Consider the following 21,984-nt stretch of genomic DNA (forward strand, 5'->3'; position numbering starts at 1 on the left):
GAAAGACAGTGCTGGCTCTTGACATGCTGACAGGTAATGGGCCACAATGGAGCAAACCCACAGCAGAGTCATTCGAAGTTTTGAAGAGTATTGGTAGGTAAGTCATCACAGAGCAGACCCACTGTAGTCCTGGTAGAGATTACGGTATTGGTGGGCCACCAGAGGTGCAGACCCACTGCAGTCCTTGTAGAAGTAATGGTATTGATGGATCATAAAAGATGTAGACCCACTGTAGTCCTTGAAGAGATGGCCAGCAGCCATCTGTTGTGACTGTGCAGGTGCACAATCACCATTGAAGAGTCTTGCGGATAATATAGCAAGTCCATAAACCACCACTTGTGCACTCACAAAGTTTTTGAAATTGTCCTTAGAACCAGCAATGCTGTTATCCAGTCCCTTGCTGAGTTATTAACACACGTGCAAACACTAACAGTCCCTACTTCTCACATATTGTCTACATACTATGACCAACAGAAACGTGTGCAGTGAAATGTAACTAACAAGTTAATAATATCATGAACTGGTGACAATTACAATTTTATAACATAAGAATACAATTACAAAGGTACAAAATACATCATTAAAAACATAATAATACAGATAACATTTGTAGTATAGGCTTTACAAAAGAATAGAAATAAACATATACATCAGTGTTACAAAAATAGTGACATAAGTACATACATAAAATAATGAGAACAGTTTTCGAAACATTAATTTCACACATGAACATTGAAACAGAACAGAATTGTAAACAACTTTACAAAGAAAATAACATATTATTAATGCAACTTATATTTGAGGATAACAGTATTCCTCCTCATAGTGAATATAGCTTAGTATTAGAAGAGAGAAAAAATTCTATGAAACAGTACACAGAGACAGGAAGAAAACAAATACTCAAGGGTACACAAACACATAGTGGGATAACACCAATAGGAAAGGACAGGGTTCGTTTTCAGTGTAACATTTGGTACTGCAGTCCAACCCAAAACTTCATATATCTTTCCTCTTATTTCATCCTTTGTTTCCACCAAAAAAAATTCTATCTAAGCATGCTTTCTGTATTTATATGTTCACACATTTCTTACCTCAACATTTATTTCCAAGAAAATCCTACCTAAACCTGTTTTCTCAATGCATTTCTTCCAATTCATCGCAACTCATTCTCTTAGAGGCTACCCCCTCTTAAGCTAACTTAAATCTACTGAGCTCAGATGCTAAACTAAGGGACGAGGCAATGCAGCATCACATAACAAATCAACACAAACAGCAATGCAAAAAAATGCAAATTGGCAAAGCTAGCAGCATAAATGAGCAAAAGTCAAATTCAATAACACTATGCCTGGCAAACAGCAGCAACTTATACCTAAACATGACATAGCGCAAGCAGAAAAAATATTACACTAAACAACAATGCAGATAAGGGAAATGTATCATCTTAATGTCTATGTAATTAAAGTGGTGCACCACAAGAAGTTATTCTACCAAAAAGTTACCAATTACTTGAAAAGAAAATTATGAATGCAGTTACTAGTTCCTTCTTATTGTTCTTTCCTGTCCAAGTGCTCCTTTTTTAAAGAATGTGGATCATAAAATAATTATTTAATAGATCTGTTGACAGAAAGTGTTCACATTAGCAAATGCATTTTATTTTATAAAAGCAATGCTGCAACACAGCTGGAAAATAGATGTCAAATGGAATAAGCAATTACGCAAACCAAAGCATAAAAACATCATTCAATAGCTATGTGGCATTTCGTAAGTCAGTAGCTCTCAATTCTCGTAGAAAGACACTTGTCATTATCAGGTTTGCAGATGTAAGAATATTTCCAAGGATAATGGCCTCCCCTTTTTTTTGTGCTACCTGTGCCGCTGAAAAGGGCTCGCAATAATGGCTTTTTCTCCAGGCGTCTGACACAGCTGGGTGCCCGCGACGCATTACGTGCAGGTGGTCACTTAACTTTCGTACGGAAATATTTACGACAGGAGATTCTGCTACCGTGGTAGTCTCATATAAGAATATTTCACAGGTCAAGAATTAGCGTTGCAAATCTGTAGAAACAAAACCCTATAAATATAACAGTGTCCAAAAAATGTTCAGTGGCATTGTGATACATTCACACATGATTCACACATGTCATAACTCTTAAAGTACGATTCTTGGTTTCCAACATCCTTTTTCACAAGTCAAGAGTCCCTACCCACTATTCATTACTCCTTACCTTATTACACATATACGTATCCATCGACACTCGTCAATATTTCGTCATTATAAATATGAAGCATAATCAAATAACTCATATAGTAGCCTCAGCCTATTAATCGTAAACATACCTCAGCAGCATAATACATATCGTCGTCGCAAAAATAACATCATAACACCTCAGTCAAATCTCAAAATCGTCGTAGCTTCCTCCAATAATTAAAAAAAATTCTCTGCTCATGTCAAAAGTGTCATCTGCCTCAAACGTACTTTAAAAATCATAATCCCTTTACCAAATACATCATTCAAAGCTCTCATAGTATCACAATGGTTCCGAAAAAATATGAACAGTTTCACAAAGTACAGACAAAATACAGTTTCATAAGTGTGAAGTTATCCAGCTGTGTAATTACGTAAACATCTGTCACTGACGTAGTAAAAAAATGTTTATCTCTCAGTTAAATGATCAGATAGCTGTGTAATTTGTGTGTTAGAGAAATATGGTACCGATGTGTAAAGTTGTATAAGCAAATACCATATTAGCTAGGGTTCCTTGTGGTTGCCACACACATGGTACACAAAGTAAGCATGTACCCCCCTAAGGATTAATGTAATTATACCCTCAGGTGTTACAGATTACACCAATGGAATGAAATATATCACGGAAAACTTTCTTTGTAATTCAAAAATCTTTAAAAATAAATGTTTTAAGTACAAAATTAATCACTGAAATGCGTGTCCTGTAGCGCTAAATGTGCGTCTTGTTGCAACATAATCTGTGTGGAAGTGTCGTAGTTATCGTCCTCCGAAAGCTAAGTTCTGCAGAAGCCAATGTACTTACCTCATGACAAACAAAAGTGAAATGCTTTGCGTATAGATATCGTAGTTATAATGCTTATTGGCGTGATGAAGAAATTACTGTACAGTAACGTAATGTTGTGCCACGAAAAAGGCTGTCTCATTGTTGCTATACCACAAAAGTTACTACTAAAACATGTTTTTCTTTCCAGAAGAATTTAGAAAACTGTGCAGATATAAAACAGATACACCGCAAAAGCAACATTGTAAATTGTCACTCATTAGTAGCGTCGTGATAAAATCGTGTAGCTGTCACATAAACTAACTATTGTCTCATCTGGTATCTCACAGAAAGTACTTTAAATCCGGAATGTATTTTCAAGTAAACCAAAATGTTGCATTAAAATCTCATTAGCAGTACTGGTAAATGTTCTAAGTATGTAAGCCTTATAGTCGTTCCATAATCGTGCAACTAACAAGCAAGAATGTACACACACAATAACACTGTGACGTCTGTTCACTATAACAATGCATTCGTCATTTCTGTTTCAATAAGTTCTCTTGGTTCTTGACTGGATATTTAACTTCAAACATTGTTGTATGTTAGCAGTTTCTTAAGTCTAACACAGCATACTAGTAATGTAAAGGGAAAAGTTATATGGGAAAGACAAAGTTAAAAAGCAGATTATCTTTTAATAAACGGTTTTACATGTGGAATGTGGTGTAAACCTTTACTCTTCCTAGTGCACAGAGTTTCAACTTCAAAGCAATTATCATGTTGTATACATCGGTAAAGAATGCTAAAATTTTTCTCCAGGCTAGCGTCTTATGTTATTTTTCTCGGAGCCAGCGGGCGCACGCGGCTGCCTGCTGTGCGAGTCATTGTCTGTCTCTTTGTTGGCGCGCGTCGTTATTGGGATTTGGAGACCTAACTTCTACAAATTCACCTCCTCGAGAGGGCCCTGCCCTGTTTAAATCCCGCCAGTTCTGATGCAATTCAGGTCTGTCGTTACGATCACATCGTCTGTCGTCATGTCGATAACTCCTGTAGTTTCTTTCTTGTCGGTTAAGTGGTGGAGAATTTCTCCCTGAATCGTAACTGCGCGCTGGACCGTTGCGTCTAAAGTTATTCTGTCTCCCTTGATAATAATTGTTTTGGTTCCCATATTGTCTGTTTCTCTGATTGTCTCTGTGATAGTCATTACCACGGAGAGGTGATCTTTCCCTGTAATTATTACTACTCTGCCAACGGTTGTCATACGGGTGGTGTCTGTTTTGGTCACGATATGTGTTGTGAGAATAGCCTTGTCGTGTCCAGTTATTATTTCTTTCATCGTGGAATTGTGACAGATGTGACCTGTAATTATTGTGCTCCTGTTTCCGCGTTCCCCGATTGTCAGTGTCAATTTCCAATTCTTGTAACAGACCCTGAAATGCTTCAATGTCATCTTTGCAACGTCCTGCTAAAATAATATGTCGTAAATGTTCAGGCAATTTGAGTAAGCAAATGCGGATGAGTTCTGAGGGGCTGTATGGGTTTGAAAGATATTGATTCTTATGCAACATGTCTTCAAAATATTTGACAAGACTGGAAAATTCAGATTGTTCAAAGTGTTTCGTCATCATGATGCTATGTTTTACACGGTCTTGTGTAGCTTGAGACCAATATGCTGAGAGGAAGGCACGGTAAAACTCTCCTTCACTGTGGCAATCGTGAATTACCGATCGCATTCTTACAGCTGGTTCATTCTCTAAGTAGCCACACATAAATTCTAATCTGTGTTCCAACGACCAGTTGGGAGGAAAACAATGAGAGAATTGATGGAGCCATGCTTGTGGATGAATGTCGTTGCCAGAATTCTTAAATGTTTTGAATTTACGTGTAGTAATGAACAGCTTATAGTCAAAATCATCATGTCGGCGAGTCGCATATCTGTCATTGTTAGGTCGTGTCGGCCGTTCCATCTCAAAATTCGGTGCACATTCCCAATTTCTTTCATAATTACCGAAATGCCCTGTGTTATTATTTTGTGGCTTTTGCGTATTTCTAAGTTCCTCTTCCCGTATTGGGGCGCGAGTATCCTCTGAAATACGTAATTCTTGTATTAACTGTGTCAGCTGATCTTGTACTTCCCGGATTTCTCTTTGGTGTTGCGTATTAATCTGATTCTGATTTTGTTTGAATTTCCTAATTTGTTCGCACTCTTCAGTGTCAGTGAAGGCTACAGGTCTTGTGTCATTCAGATCATCATCTACCTTTGTAGATAAGTTAGTGACCTGATCCGAAAGTTCGGCTACTTTATCCGATAGTGTACTTATTTCCTCAGTTTGTTTTTCTGAACCAAGTTTCAGAGTGTCCATTTGTGTTGAAATCGTATCTACTGTGTCTTTTAAGTTTTCTTGACTTTTTGCAACTTGCGTAACCGAATCGGTAGATGCAACTGCGTCAATTTTAGCTTGCAAGGTGTTGTGATTTTCATGAACAATAGTTTGCAGTTCTTTTATGGCTGCTTCGTGATTCTGTAATGCATTTTCATGACGCGAAAAAATAGGTTGAAAATGCTCACAAATTTGAGTTTTTACGTCATTACAGACTTTTTGACATTTCGATTCAATGTTATGTAACTCAGCAGTTAAATCCTCACGTGTTTGTTCGAGAGTTTGTTCCAATGAGTCTAACTTTTTGAGATTTTGTTCCACTGTGTCTAACTGTTGCTGTGTTTGTCTCTGGTGTTGTTCCATTGTGTCTAACTTTTTAAGATTTTGTTCCACTGTGTCTAACTTTTGAAGCTTTTGCTGTGTCTGTCCCATTTGTTGTATTAATTGTAATAACAATGCATTAGTGTCTGGAACATGTTCCTCAGTGCTTTTCGGCAGTGAATTTACACCGGAAACATTCACATTTTGACAAGCAGAAAATGTGTCTTGACTTATTCGAGAAAACGGTGAGGATCCAAAACCTGAATCTACAGTATTTGCGAGATCGTGTCGTGTCATTTCGGCTTCCTGAGGCGAGCTATTGCCGACCGGTCGATCGATAATGCTTCCCTCTTCACTAATTGTTTCATTGTCCACGCCATTGTTTGACGCCCGCTCCATTTCCCTGTGCACAGTTACCAAATTACTACTTTGAACATTAGTTAATTCATTACTCGGCGGCGCCGATAAGCTACGCTCGTCATCACTATTATTTCTCAGTTTAGTTTGGAGCCTAGTGTTACGTTTTTCACACGCCATTATTGTCACAGTATTTCACACGACAACACAGAAAAACACAATTTGAAGATCAAAAATAAGAGAACACATTAACATAGCACTAAAATAATATCTAGTTAATTGCAAGCGCAGCTGCGAAATACTTGGTGCAAATCTACATGCATGCCACAACTGTTTTACTATACAACAATGAAAGACTGCAACTACAAAGGAAATTCTCTCTACAATTACGCGCTAGCAATAAACAAAAGCTACACTAAATACACAAACTACAAGAAAAAATCAGAAGATTCCAGTGAGGTATCCTAGGCTAAGGGTCGACATATGAAACGTCCCCTTAGAACAATTTATACAGGACTGACCTTAACCTGACACACAATATTTTTAGCGCAACGCAATCTGACTTTCAAAATTCCCTACTAAAGAATGGCCCTGACAAACATTAAACTATACCTTTCACAAATCACTTACCTCACAAAAATCTTCGCTGCTCAAGCTACTGCAATACAGCGAGCGCCACTACTGCCAGCTAAATAAAAGATTCAAACTATGGAAGGCACTAACTACTGATAGGGGTAGTTAGCAAATGAAAGATATTAATAGAGAGCAAACAATGTATTTACCTTAATATCATCACAAATCATAATATATATATCAGTTCATGACAAACTACAAAACTCCGCCATCTCTCTCCCCACATCCACCACTGCTGGCGGCTCACCTCCAACTGCGCAACGTTACGCGCTGTTCACATCCAGCTGCCGCTGCCCAACACTACAATGGCAGACAACAATGCAAACTAGCCACAGACTGCACACAGCACAGCCAGTGATTTCATTTTGAGCGCTACGTAACGTTGCCAATAAGAAAACAAACAGCCTACTTACAAAATGGCTCTGAGCACTATGGGACTCAACTTCTGCGGTCATTAGTCCCCTAGAACTTAGAACTAGTTAAACCTAACTAACCTAAGGACATCACACACATCCATGCCCGAGGCAGGATTCGAGCCTGCGACTGTAGCGGTCTCGCGGTGCCAGACTGCAGCGCCCAGAACCGCACGGCCACTTCGGCCGGCCAAAAGATGAAATCGCAACAGTATTTGTATGCCCTGACTACAGAAGTCATCTGTCTTAACTGACTGGCGTGGCAAAAGAGATTCCGATTGTAGAATGCAGCACGTCATAACATCACAGACAACTGATTACCCAAATGAGGGATTGGTTGATTTGTTGTAAGCATAGGACGCTCAAACTGAGATTACCAGCACCCTCGCTACAACAATTTCAGATGAATTTATTTAAAATGTTTAAAACATTAATCTTCTTATCGTTCTCCTTCTTCTTCTTATTATTATTCTTGCGGATTGTCTTCGGCTGGCGTCGCTTCTCTGCTCCCAGCAACCATCTCGTTCTGTCTTGCCTTTCCTCAACGTTCATAATCCTTGCTTCCACTGCCTCCTCCACATCATTTTGCCAGTTGCATCATGCGAGTGGGCAACCACTTTTCTTCCACTGGAATCGTATCCATCGCAGAATCCTATGTGGTGCACACCCCTATCCATTTCTTCAATGGTCGGCTTACGTCATTTCTTATCTTATCTATCCTAGTACAGCTTGAGTTGTGTCTTAATTGATCGCTCTGGACCACAGTATTATACATGTTTGAGAGTTTTACAGTGTGTAGATATATCCTTTAGGAACAATATTTTCATTTCTCCACATAATTTCCATCCCTCTCAACTGCCTTACGCCATCTTGGAACCAGCGCCTGTATACCCGCACGGTAAAATTCTGGACCAACCTGTTGGAGTCTCTGTATGGTTAGCGAGCACAAGGGAGTCATCATCTTCAAAACTTGTTCCACGAAGAGAGTCTTTCAGTTTCCCAAAGAGATGACAATCACATGGAGCCAGGTCAGGACTGTAAGGCGGGTGTTTCAGTGTTGTCCATCCGAGTTTTGAGGTCTCTTCCATGGTTTTTTGACTGACATGTGGCCGTGCATTGTCGTGCAACAGCAAAACATCCTGCTTTTGCTGATGTGGTCGAACACAACTCAGTCGAGCTTGAAGTTTCTTCAGTGTCGTCACATATGCATCAGAATTTATGGTGGTTCCAGTTGGCATGAAGGCCACAAGCAAGAGTCCTTCGGAATCGAAAAACACCGTAGCCATAACTTTTCCTTCAGAAGGTGTGGTTTTGAATCTTTTTTTCTTGGGTGAATTTGCATGATGCCACTCCACTGATTGCCTCTTCGACTCTGGTGAAAAATGATCTGCCACAATTCTTCCAAGAAATTCATCTCCACCATTCTCGCACTGTTCCAGAAGTTCGCTCCATACCGTTTTTCTTCTTTCTTTGTGAGCCACTGTCAACATACTGGGAATACACCTGGCACAAACCTTTTTTAACGCCAACACTTTCAGTTTTCTGCAAACACTTCCTTCCCCTATGCCATCGTAGCGTGACAATTCGTTTACTGTGATGCGCCTGCCAGCAGTACCAATTCGTTAACTCTCTGCACATTGTCTGGAGTGTGTGCTGTACGAGGCCTGCCGCTGCGAGGACAGTCCTCAATATTGCCGTGCCCGCTTTCATCACGTAACCTGCTTGCCCACCGACTAACTGTACTGCGATCGACAGCAGCATCTCCATACACCTTTTTCAACCTCTTGTGGATGTTTCCCGCTGTCTCGTTCTTACAGTACAGGAATTCTATGACAGCACGTTGCTTCTGACGAACGTCAAGTGTAGCAGACATCTTGACGACATGCTGTGACGCCGCCACTCACGGGAACAGGTTGAACTAAGTTTGAAAACAAGCGGGAAGGATGTATCTACACACTGTAAAACTTTCACAAGTGCATAATGAAAACTGTATTTTTACAAAAACAGTGTGCATTTCTTTATGAGTGACCCTCGCACATTCTTATTCATTATGCACCCCGCCTACTGCAAGCTCTTTGGTTTGCATATTTTTGGAGGAGTTAGTACGGACACTAACATGAAAAAAGTCCAGTACATGCATCCATTAAAAGCTTTATGTACTTGTTCAGTGGAGGATGTGTGTTTCATAGTAGCAAAGATGAAAAATTGCTCATAGCTCTTAAGGTACGAATTTTAGAGCTCTTGCATCCTCGATACTGTTTTGGTTCACCCTAACACCTCTGATACTTGCCTAACCTACAATCTTCGCAACAAGACTACTGATACACGTATTCCACTCTCAGAAGTATCAGAACGATTTTCGCTTATAACTTGCGACTCGGTGGTCTCCTGAAATTTTGTAACATCATCACCTCGTAAATATGAGCTACCACAGTATTCGTTCAGCAATGAGACGGACCAAGTTTCCTTTATAATTAGTTTGGAGGTAGAGACCCTCGTTTCTATATCTACATCTACATTTATACTCCGCAAGCCACCCAATGGTGTGCGGCGGAGGGCACTTTAACGTGCCACTGTCATTACCTCCCTTTCCTGTTCCAGTCGCGTATGGTTCACGGGAAGAACGACTGCCGGAAAGCCTCCGTGCGCGCTCGAATCTCTCTGATTTTACATTCGTGATCTCCTCGGGAGGTATAAGTAGGGGGAAGCAATATATTCGATACCTCATCCAGAAACGCACCCTCTCGAAACCTGGACAGCAAGCTACACCGCGATGCAGAGCGCCTCTCTTGCAGTGTCTGCCACTTGAGTTTGCTAAACATATCCGTAACGCTATCACTTTTACCAAATAACCCTGTGACGAAACGCGCCGCTCTTCTTTGGATCTTCTCTGCCTCCTCTGTCAACCCGACCTGGTACGGATCCCACCTGATGAGCAATACTCAAGTATAGGTCGACCGAGTGTTTTGTAAGCCACATCCTTTGTTGATGGATTACATTTTCTAAGGACTCTCCGAATGAATCTCAACCTGGCACCTGCCTTACCAACAATTAATTTTATATGATCATTCCACTTCAAATCGTTTCGCACGCATACTCCCAGATATTTTACAGAAGTAACTGCTACCAGTGTTTGTTCTGCTATCATATAATCATACAATAAAGGCTCGGTGTCGTGTTGCAGCTACGCGCTGCCCCTGGCGCTGTCTTACACGATGACGGCGGTGGTGTCTCTGGTGCTGTCCGCCGCCTCCCTGGCGGGCCTCTTCTGGTTGCCGGACACGCCCTGGTACTACTTCAGCAAGGGCCGCCCCGACGAAGCCAAGGCCTCTCTGCGCTGGTTCAGGGTCGGCAAGACCGTAAGTACACTCTCCTCTCTCCATGTACCAATCACACATCATTCTCTGTGTTACTGCGAACTAGATACTGGCAGAAGTAAAGCTGTGAGGACGGGGCGTGAGTCATGCTTGGGTAGCTCAGATGGTAGAGTACTTGCCCGCGAAAGGTAAAGGTCCCCAGTTCGAGTCTCGGTCCGGCACACAATCTGCCAGGAAGTTTCATATCAGCGCATACTCCGCCGCAGAGTGAAAATCTCATTCTGGAAACATCCCCCAGGCTGTGGCTAAGCCATGTCTCCACAGTATCCTTTCTTTCAGGAGTGCTAGTTATGCAAGGTTCGGAGGAGAACTTCTGTAAAGTTAGGAAGGTAGGAGACGAGATAATGGCAGAAGTAAAGCTCTGAGGAAGGGGCGTGAGTCGCGCTTGGGTAGTTCAGATGGTAGGGCCCCTGCCCACGAAAGGCAAATGTCCCGAGTTCGAGTCTCGGTCCGGCCCACAGTATTAATCTGCCAGAAAGTTTCGTATCAGTGCACACTCCGCTGCAGAGTGAAATTCTCATTCTGGAAAATTATTTTATCTGTAAATTTCTAATGAAATGAACTTCGAACATTGACAGTATTAAATGAAATAAAGCTTGTCGGGGAAAGGCTTACTGACAATGACTTAACGTGTCGAGAATGTGTTCGTATCTAGTTCAGAACTGTCGTTTGACAAGTCCTGCATACTGTGCATGCGCGACTGTTACGATGGAGTGATAAACTTGAAATTCACGTCACTTGTGAGCGAGATTTATCTGTTTGTACAACTGCGTGGTGCCTCTTCTTTTGGACATGGCAGAAAGAACAGACACCACGAATTTATGTAACTAATTCGCCTACATGGGCAACGGATCCACCTTCCTCAGTGCGGATGCACACGTACATTTGACCTCCTGTGGGAGTCTCAGAGTAGCGAGTATGTAGGAATTGATAGGGACTGCGGGCAGATGGAGCTCTGTGGGAGTGTGGAAAGGACGTGAGGTGTGCTGAGACAGTCTGTGCAGGTGTGGCTATACAGTGTCCCAGTTGGCGGAGTGGTTAAGGATCCTGCGTAATAAGCAGGAGATCGTGGGTTCGAATTCCGATCCGGTACACATTTTTACTCCTCGCCGCTATTTCCGTGTAACTTCTCAATGCAGTTGACATCAGTAACCCCCTTGTTTGTTTTCTTTTCTCAATTTACATGCAGTATACAGGGTGGTTCATTGATAGTAACCGGGCCAAATATCTCACGAAATAAGCATCAAATGAAAAAAACTACAAAGAACGAAACTCGTCTAGCTTGAAGGGGGAAACCAGATGGCACTATAGTTGGCCCGCTAGATGGCGCTGCCGTAGGTCAAACGGATATCAACTGCGTTTTTTTACATAAGAACCCCCATTTTTTACTACATATTCGTGTAGCACGTAAAGAAATATGAATGTTTTAGTTGGACCAATTTTTTCCCTTTGTGATAGATGGCGCTGTAAAAGTCACAAACGTATAAGTACTTGGTGTCACGTAACATTGCTCCAGTGCGGACGGTATTTGCTTCATGATACATTACCCGTGTTAAAATGGACCGTTTACCTATGCGGAAAAGGTCGGTATCGTGTTGATGTATGGCTATTGTGATCAAAATGCCCAACGGGCGTGTGCTATGTATGCTGCTCGGTATCCTGGACGACATCATCCAAGTGTCAGGACCGTTCACCTGATAGTTAAGTTATTTAAGGAAACAGGAAGTAGCCGGCCAGTGTGGCCGAGCGCTTCTAGGCGCTTCAGTATGGAAGTAGGTTAGTTAGGTTTAAGTAGTTCTAAGTTCTAGGGGACTGATGACCACAGAAGTTAAGTCCCATACTACTCAGAGCCATTTGAACCATTTTTTTGAAACAGGGAGTGTACATCCACATGGGAGACGTCAACCACGACCTGCAACAAATGCTGATGCCCAAGCAGGTGTTTTAGCTGGTGTCGCGGCTAATCCGCACATCAGTAGCAGACAAATTACGCGAGAATCGGGAATCTCAAAAACGTCGGTGTTGAGAATGCTACATCAACATCGATTGCACCCATACCATATTTCTATGCACCAGGAATTGCATGTCGACGACTTTGAACGTCGTGTGCAGTTCTGCCACTGGGCACAAGAGAAATTACGGGACGATGACAGATTTTTTGCACGCGTTCTATTTAGCGACGAGGCGTCATTCACCAACAGCGGTAACGTAAACCGGCATAATATGCACTGTTGGGCAACGGAAAATTCACGATGGCTACGACAAGTGGATCATCAGCGACCTTGGCGGGTTAATGTATGGTGCTGCATTATGGGAGGAAGGATAATCGGCCCCCATTTAATCGATGGCAATCTAAATGGTGCAATGTGTGCTGATGTCGAACGTAATTTTCTACCGATGTTACTACAAGATGTTTCACTGCATGACACAATGGCGATGTACTTCCAACATGATGGATGTCCGGCACATAGCTCGCGTGCGGTTGAAGCGGTATTAAATAGCGTATTTCATGACAGGTGGATTGTTCGTCGAAGCACCATACCATCGCCAGCACTTTCACCGGATCTGACGTCCCCGGATTTCTTTCTGTGGGGAATGTTGAAGGATATTTGCCATCGTGATCCACCGACAACGCCTGACAACATGCGTCGTCGCATTGTCAGTACATGTGCGAACATTACGGAAGGCGAACTACTCGCTGTTGAAGAATGTCGTTACACGTATTGCCAAATGCATTGAGGTTGACGGACATCATTTTGAACATTTATTGCGTTAATGTGGTATTTACAGGTAATCACGCTGTAACAGCATGCGTTCTCAGAAATGATAAGTTCACAAAGGTACATGCGTCACATTGGAACAACCGAAATAAAATGTTCAAACGTACCTTCGTTCTGTATTTTAATTTAAAAAACCTACCTGTTAGCAACTGTTCGGCTATAACTGTGAGCCATGTGTTTGTGACTATTACAGCGCCATCTATCACAAAGCGAGAAAAGTGGTCCAATTAAAACATTCATATTTCTTTACGTACTACACGAATATGTATTAATCCGTTTGTCCTATGGCAGCGCCATCTAGCTGGCCAACCATAGCGCCATCTGGTTTCCCCCTTCAAGCTAGACAAGTTTCGTTCTTTGTAGTTTTTTCGTTTGACGCTTATTTCGTGAGATATTTGTCCCGGTTGCGATAAATGGACGACCTTGTATAGACATGAAGAATAACAGTTTTCACATAAAAATTTCGGAGGCATTACTTTTCAGCAATCACTTCTAAATATTATATTTCTGAAACCTCCTAATATCGTGTCCGACCTCCTTTTGCCCGGCTTAGTGCAGCAACTCCACGTGGTATGGACTCAGAAAGTCGTCGGAAGTCCTCTGCAGAAATATTGAGCTGTGCTGTCTATAGCCGTCCAGAATTGCGAAAGCGTCGCCGGTGCAGGATTTTGTGCACGAACTGACATCCCGAGTATGTCCCAGAAATGTTCGATAGGATTCACGTCAGGATGGCCGGCCGTTGTGGCAGAGCGGTTCTAGGCACTTCAGTCCGGTACCGCGTTGCGGCTGCGGTCGCAGGTTCGAATCCTGCCTCGGGCATGGATGTGTGTGATGTCCTTAGGTTCGTTACGTTTAAGTAGTTCTAAGTTCTAGGGGACTGATGACCTCAGATGTTAAGTCTCATAGTGCTCAGAGCCATTTGAACCATTAATGTCAGAAGATCTGTGTGACCAAGTCATTCGTTCGAACTGTCCAGAATCTTCTTCCAACCAATCGCGAACAACTGTGACCCAACTACACGGCGCATTATCATCCACAAAAATTCCATAATTGTTCAGAAATATGATGTCAATGAATGGCTCCAAATGTTCTCCAACACAGCTCACACCATTCTGGAACCACCATCAGCTTGCACAGTGCCTTGTCGACAACATGCGTCCATGGCTCCTGGGGTCTGCGCCACACTCGAACCCGACCATAAGCTATTACCAGCTGAAATCAGGACTCAGGTGATCAGGCTACGCTTTTCCAGTCGCCTAGGGTCGAACCGATATGGTCAGGAGCCCACGAGAGGCGCTGCAGGCGATGTCGTGCTGTCGCGACATTCGCGTCGGTTGCCTACAGCCACAGCCCATTAACACCAGATTTCGCGGCACGATCCTGACGAATACATTCATCGTACGTCCGACACTGATTTCTGCGTTTATTTCACTCAGTGTTGCTTGTCTGTTAGCACTGATAACTCCACGCAAACGCCGCTGCCCTCGATCGTTAAGGGAATGCCGTCATTCACTTCGTTGTCCGTGGTGAGAGGTAATGTCTGAAATTTGGCATTCTCGGCACACTATTGACACTTTGCACCTGTGAATACTGTATTCCCAAATTATTTCTCGAAATGGAATGTCCCCTGGCTCCAATAACCATTCCGCGTCGAGAGGCCATAATTACGTCAGAAACCTTTTCACATGAATCATCTGAGTAAAAATGACAGCTGGTGCTACATCACAAATTTATATTTAAATGAATGAACACTTACTTTTTCATTTAAAGTTACTGAAGCCCTGTCTCCCTCTTCCCGCCGGTTTACAACTATCACCAATATATCTTTTTCGGGAAATGCCGAGGTGACGCAAACAGAAAGCATACAAGATAGAATTTTTTAATTCGTTAAGTGACAATGACTTGCTTTTTAAGAATATTCTGGAGCTTACCGAAAGCATTTTCTCGATCAGAAATGTTTGTCACCTCCCTTTAATTTTCTTTTAATTTCTTTCATTAATATAGTTTTGGAATGTGACTCATCCCTTCAGATACATTTGTCTAGAGGACCACTTTGTACCCACTCCTGCGCCAGGGAGCGTTTGGCATTTTGATTCAGTCCCGAAGTTGGCTATTAAGTAACCACTAACCCATAAACACGGATGAAAAACTGAACTATTGGTTACGTATTTGGCACCCTGTAAAAAGTAGATATCGTAACGACAGTAACAACAACAACAATGACGACAACAAATAACAGATTTCAACGAACAACAATAATTTGAATATGCATAAACGATCGAATGTTCCCGCTCAGCGCCGAATGCGTCGAGAATCAGCTATGTAGACCGTTTTCATTCCGTTATTCCCACAGACTTCTTTCAATCGAAAGAAATGAATGACTGATAATCCAATCAATACGTAAAATTACAACCAGTTCATCACTACACTGTCCCTTTGATGATGAAAAGTATGACACGATTAGGGCAAACACACAAGAAAACATCAAGAGTCATTTGCAGATGAATTCAATGAATTCAGTCATTAATTTCCAGGGTACAATTTAAACAGAAGCTAAAGTTGGCCAAAACCTGTTTCGCAACCCATTTACCAGCAATGCTGGATAACTTGCAGAAAAAATCCAAAAATAGCTCATTGAAACACCTAAGATTAAACAAGCTGTATGGTCGCATTTCAATCTGATTCTTTTGAGCAGTTTTGTTGTTTAAAAGCAATTTCAAATATTAAAATTCAAGAAATCATCTTGCGCCATCTTATGCTTGCCTCTACAACTTATTTGTGAGAGCAAGGGTTTTCTGCTTCGCTGGTAATCAAAAACAAGTCCAGTAATCGCTTGGAAGTAGTGACAATATTTGTGTAACTCTGAGCAATAATATTAGCCCCAGTATTACCGAACATGTGCAGGGCATGCAAGTTCAAAAATTGAATAGATACAAACCAAATTTCATTTTCTACTAAAGATGTTGTCTCCCGTCATAATAGATCTGTTAAAGTGTGTTAACATGTAGTTTAACGAGTATGTTATAAGTTTCAATTAAGGGGAGTCGTACCGCCCAAAACGACAAAATCTGTTATTCTTCCTTTTATGCAGATTACGAAAATGTAGATATCTATGCTTAGTTTGTTGTTTGTTGTTGTATAGCAATATTCGAACATTTACTGTTTTAAACAAATATTTGAAAATAATCATGCACTGGCATTTCTGAGCACTATGTTTTGCATCATTTGTGGAGAGAAAGCCCTATGGTGACTTGTCTATTTCAAAACTAAAGTGCATTAATCATGTGCACAAGAGGATGAGCACGAGACAGTTCAGGCTTAAACAGGAATCGGGGAGTACTATGTTATCAGGTTGTCTATATATACAGCATCGAGTGACTGATAAAGGAATTGATCAGATTGCACAATATTATCGCATGCGTGTTAGAAGTGACAGGGATGATTTAGATGGTATGAAGAGAGCTGTTTGGGCAATTTATTTCCACCAGCTATCTACAGATGCTGAACCAATCCTCAACCTCTGCTCCAGTGATTGGTGTAAATAACTGAAGGCAAAAGACGAAGATAAACAGACAGTCTCTCACAATATTACTATACGATATGCTGCTGTGCTTGCCATGGAACCTGTGTTTCAGCATCTTGTCGATCCACAGCTGTTGAAGCGATGTCTGAAGGGCAAAACACTAAATGCCAGTGCATCTTTTAGTAATGTTTTTTTGGAAGGTCAGCCTTCGAACTTCGTGGTTTTGACGCTACTTACTTTAAATGATGGTTACTCCGGGAGACTGCGAGTCATGAAGGCAGAGATTGCAGCATCAGTACGCCTATAGAAGCCAGATCGAGGAAAGGAAGGCAGCATTGGCTGAGGAAGATGAAGAAGGAGATGAGAACTACCAGGCAGGAGGAGTCGAACATATTTTGTATATATCAGTTGGATGCGTGTTAATCTTTTTTCTTTAAAATCCAACTTTCTCAAAATGACATTTTTCAATAAAAATGCCTTTTGTTCTCAGAAGCTTCTAAATCTACTTCTCTGAATTATTTACACGTAACATAGATAACATCGTGATATTATTGCAGGTCTACTTTAGTAGCATTTAATTTAATAGTTAAAATTAAAGAATTTATAATTGTGAAAATGTACATCAAAAATTATATGTTTAGGAAATGAAATTGTAACTTTTTCCCTAATTGTCGTTTTAAAGTGATTGTAGAGCAATGCAGAGGGGTTCAAAAAACGTATCCACTCTTTAAAAGTCCATAACTGGCAAAGTAATTGATTGACTTGTCTCATCCTTGGTATTGTAAAAGTTTGTAGTTCCGGCAATCGCCACACAAGCGTTGTAATGCGTTGTTTTGTTTTGTCAGATGACAGTCGCCAGATAGTCAGTGTTTTGTTCTTAGTTGCACCTAGTTACTCGAGTAAACATGGCTGGTGCAAGACTTACATTCGATGAAAGGAAGTCAGTTTTGAAGTGGTATTTTAAGTACGAAAACATTAATGAGGTTCAACGGCAATGGTGAAATGAGTATCAAACAGAGCCACCGACACGTTTAACGATTCGTCGCATTCGAGACAAATTTGAAGCCGAAGGCTGTGTTAAAGAGGTACACAAACAACGATCTGGACGACCTGTAACAGTAACAAGTCCAGCTAACTCCCGTCGTGTGTTACAACAGTTCACTCGCTCACCATATAAGTCTGTGAGACAGTGTGCCCGTGAAACTGGAGTGAATCGCTCAAGTGTTCGGCGAATTTTGAACACAGCAAAGTGGGAGTGCTACATCCCACGATTGCTAAACGCAATGAACGAGGACGACCCAGATCGTATAATGGAGTGCTGCGAGTGGTTTACTAACATGGTGCGCAACGATGAAGAGTTTGCAGAGAAGATTGTGTGGTCTGATGAGGCACAGTTCAAACCCAATGGTACAGTAAATCGCCACAATTGCATATACTGGGCCGCCGGAAATCCGAACGTCCATGTAGACAAAGCCGTGAATTTGCCAGGAGTAAATGTGTGGTGTGGTTTGTCTTACGGGGGCTTGATTGGGCCATTCTTCTTTGACGGCACTGTTACCGGTGAGGTGTACCTTCAGAAGCTTCCGACATCCATTTTACCTGCAATCCAAGACTTGTATGGAGACGGAAGTGTTTACTTTCAACGAGATGGTGCCCAAGCCCACTACCAAAATCGTGTTAGGGCGTATCTCGACGAAAATCTACCACGAAGATGGATAGGCCGTAGAGGTGCAGTGGAGTATCCACCACGTTCGCCAGACCTAACTCCTCTGGACCTTTACCTGTGGGGAACACTAAAGGACGTCGTTTATCGACAAAAGCCACGCACATTGGATGAACTTCGAGAATCCATCGTACATTCATGTGCAAATATCCAACTGAACACGTTGCAAAGTCAGTAGTTCGTGCTGCGTTTCGGCGGCATCGTTTGTGTGTGGATGTTAATGGTGACCATTTCGAACACCTACAGTGATAGCTTTAAGTTGGACTTTAAGCTACACTTTGCCGGCCGTGGTGGCCGAGCGGTTCTAGGCGCTACAGTCTGAAATCGCGCTGCTGCTACGGTCGCAGATTCGAATCCTGCCTCGGGCATGGATGCGTGTGATGTTCTTAGGTTAGCTAGGTTTAAGTAGTTCAAAGTTATAGGCGACTGATGACCTCAGAAGTTATGTCCCAGAGGGCTCAGAGCCATATGACCATTTTAAGCTACACTTTCACCAAAAATGAGAGAACTCCGTCAATGTTATGAACTTTTAAATAGTGGATACATTTTTTTGGACCCCTCTGTATATTCACAGAAAACATGTGGCAAAAAATCTCATATTTATACACTCCTGGAAATTGAAATAGGAACACCGTGAATTCATTGTCCCAGGAAGGGGAAACTTTATTGACACATTCCTGGGGTCAGATACATCACATGATCACACTGACAGAACCACAGGCACATAGACACAGGCAACAGAGCATGCACAATGTCGGCGCTACTACAGTGTATATCCACCTTTCGCAGCAATGCAGGCTGCTATTCTCCCATGGAGACGATCGTAGAGATGCTGGATGTAATCCTGTGGAACGGCTTGCCATGCCATTTCCACCTGGCGCCTCAGTTGGACCAGCGTTCGTGCTGGGCGTGCAGACCACGTGAGACGACGCTTCATCCAGTCCCAAACATGCTCAATGGGGGACAGATCCGGAGATCTTGCTGGCCAGGGTAGTTGACTTACACCTTCTAGAGCACGTTGGGTGGCACGGGATACATGCGGACGTGCATTGTCCTGTTGGAACAGCAAGTTCCCTTGCCGGTTTAGGAATGGTAGAACGATTGGTTCGATGACGGTTTGGATGTACCGTGCACTATTCAGTGTCCCCTCGACGATCACCAGTGGTGTACGGCCAGTGTACGAGATCGCTCCCCACACCATGATGCCGGGTGTTGGCCCTGTGTGCCTCGGTCGTATGCAGTCCTGATTGTGGCGCTCACCCGCACGGCGCCAAACACGCATACGACCATCATTGGCACCAAGGCAGAAGCGACTCTCATCGCTGAAGGCGACACGTCTCCATTCGTCCCTCCATTCACGCCTGTCGCGACACCACTGGAGGCGGGCTGCACGATGTTGGGGCGTGAGCGGAAGACGGCCTAACGGTGTGCGGGACCGTAGCCCAGCTTCATGGAGACGGTTGCGAATGGTCCTCGCCGATACCCCAGGAGCAACAGTGTCCCTAATTTGCTGGGAAGTGGCGGTGCGGTCCCCTACGGCACTGCGTAGGATCCTACGGTCTTGGCGTGCATCCGTGCGTCGCTGCGGTCCGGTCCCAGGTCGACGGGCACGTGCACCTTCCGCCGACCACTGGCGACAACATCGATGTACTGTGGAGACCTCACGCCCCACGTGTTGAGCAATTCGGCGGTACGTCCACCCGGCCTCCCGCATGCCCACTATACGCCCTCGCTCAAAGTCCGTCAACTGCACATACGGTTCACGTCGACGCTGTCGCGGCATGCTACCAGTGTTAAAGACTGCGATGGAGCTCCGTATGCCACGGCAAACTGGCTGACACTGACGGCGGCGGTGCACAAATGCTGCGCAGCTAGCGCCATTCGACGGCCAACACCGCGGTTCCTGGTGTGTCCGCTGTGCCATGCGTTGATCATTGCTTGTACAGCCCTCTCGCAGTGTCCGGAGCAAGTATGGTAGGTCTGACACACCGGTGTCAATGTGTTCTTTTTTCCATTTCCAGGAGTGTATATTCTACAGTTCCTGAGAAAACGGGGCGTTCATATAACCATTTTAAGATTGTCAAGATAGGGTGATACGAGTCCGCTTAAAGTTTATTTTTAGATCGACACAGTTTTTTTATTTTCCTTGAACCTTTTGGTCCTTACTGACAAGAAAGAATACAAAGTGATCCCTGGTAAAAAAAAAGAAAGAAAAAATAATTGGAGACCACTGCTCTATGGTGTTCACGATAGAGAGGGTGCTGATGCGAGGGGCGCTTTGCAGGAGGAGGAACTGGAGACGGAGTTCGCAATGAGGCAGGCGGCGGTCGAAAAGAAGCGGCTGGAAGACGCCGAGCGGCACGTGTCGCTGCGCGACCTGTTCGCCACCAAGGCCAACCGGCGCGCCTTCGCCATTGGGATGGTGGTGTGCGCCAACCAGCAGCTGAGCGGCATCATCGCGGTGGTGTCGTACGCCGAGGGCATCTTCTCGGCGGCGGGCGGCGCCATCGACCCCGCGCTCAGCGCCGTCGTGGTGGGCGCCTCCCTGCTGGGCGGCGTCGCCGTCTCCACGCTGCTGACGGACCGCGCGGGCCGCCGCGCGCTGCTGTTGCTTAGCAACGCGGGCATCGCCGTCTCGACGGCGGCGCTGGGCGCCCACTTCTACGTGACGCGCGCCGGCGGCTGGTCGCCCGGCTGGCTGCCCATCGCCTCCCTGTGCGTCTTCGTCGTGACCGTCTCGCTGGGCGTCTACCCGGTGCCCTACGTCGTGCTCGCCGAGATCTTCTCGCAGCGCATCCGCGAACTGGCCACCTCGCTCGGGCTGACGCTGCTGTGGGGCGTGTGCTTCCTGGTCGCCAAGCTCTACCCGTCTGTGGCCGCTGCCTGGGGCGACCACGTCTGCTACTGGTTCTTCTGCGCCAGCTGCGTCGCCTGCGGGCTCTTCATCGCGCTGGTGATGCCCGAAACCAAGGGCCGCTCGCTCGAGGACATCCAGAACGACCTCGCGGCCGGCAGGCTCTGCGGCAGGAGGGCCAAGACCGAGGAGGCGATCTTCAGCTCGTCCAGATGGCTCACGCTCAGCGGCCAGAATCTCAGCGTCAACAATCAGAAGAAAGAGATCGTCTGGTGACCGTCTCCATCCGTAAGGGGCGTGCCATGACCTCGCGCCATCGGATCCGAATCTTGATCCGTCCATGTGATTCGGAAAGGCTCTACTATTTGTTATGTTGTACCTTTCACTTCGAAGACAGGGTCGATGCAGCTCTCCAAGCTAGTCTATCGTGTGGAAATCTTTCGGTCTCCGCACGAGCACCGCAATCTGCGCCCAATTGCAGAGGTTCAGTTGGTTCAAATGGATCTGAGCACTATGGGATCTAACATCTAAGGCCATCAGTCCCCTAGAACTTAGAACTACTTAAACCTAACTAACCTAAGGACATCACACACATTCATGCCCGAGGCAGGATTCGAACC

The 21,984-nt window shown here is 43.9% G+C and overlaps 1 protein-coding gene across 1 annotated transcript in view; it reads left to right on the top strand.

Annotated features, from left to right (window-relative positions):
- The window catches only part of LOC124803401 (facilitated trehalose transporter Tret1-like), a 56,714-nt gene extending 35,001 nt beyond the window's left edge, over positions 1-21,713 (top strand). The window contains exons 4-5 of the mRNA XM_047264584.1: positions 10,292-10,466; positions 20,795-21,713. Of these exons, the coding sequence (XP_047120540.1) occupies positions 10,292-10,466; positions 20,795-21,640 (1,021 nt within the window). The 3' untranslated portion in view covers positions 21,641-21,713. The remainder of the gene's footprint in view (positions 1-10,291; positions 10,467-20,794) is intronic.
- The last annotated feature ends 271 nt before the right edge of the window (positions 21,714-21,984 follow it).

The sequence above is a fragment of the Schistocerca piceifrons genome, chromosome 6 (assembly GCF_021461385.2).
Source record: "Schistocerca piceifrons isolate TAMUIC-IGC-003096 chromosome 6, iqSchPice1.1, whole genome shotgun sequence".
Taxonomy (NCBI): domain Eukaryota; kingdom Metazoa; phylum Arthropoda; class Insecta; order Orthoptera; family Acrididae; genus Schistocerca; species Schistocerca piceifrons.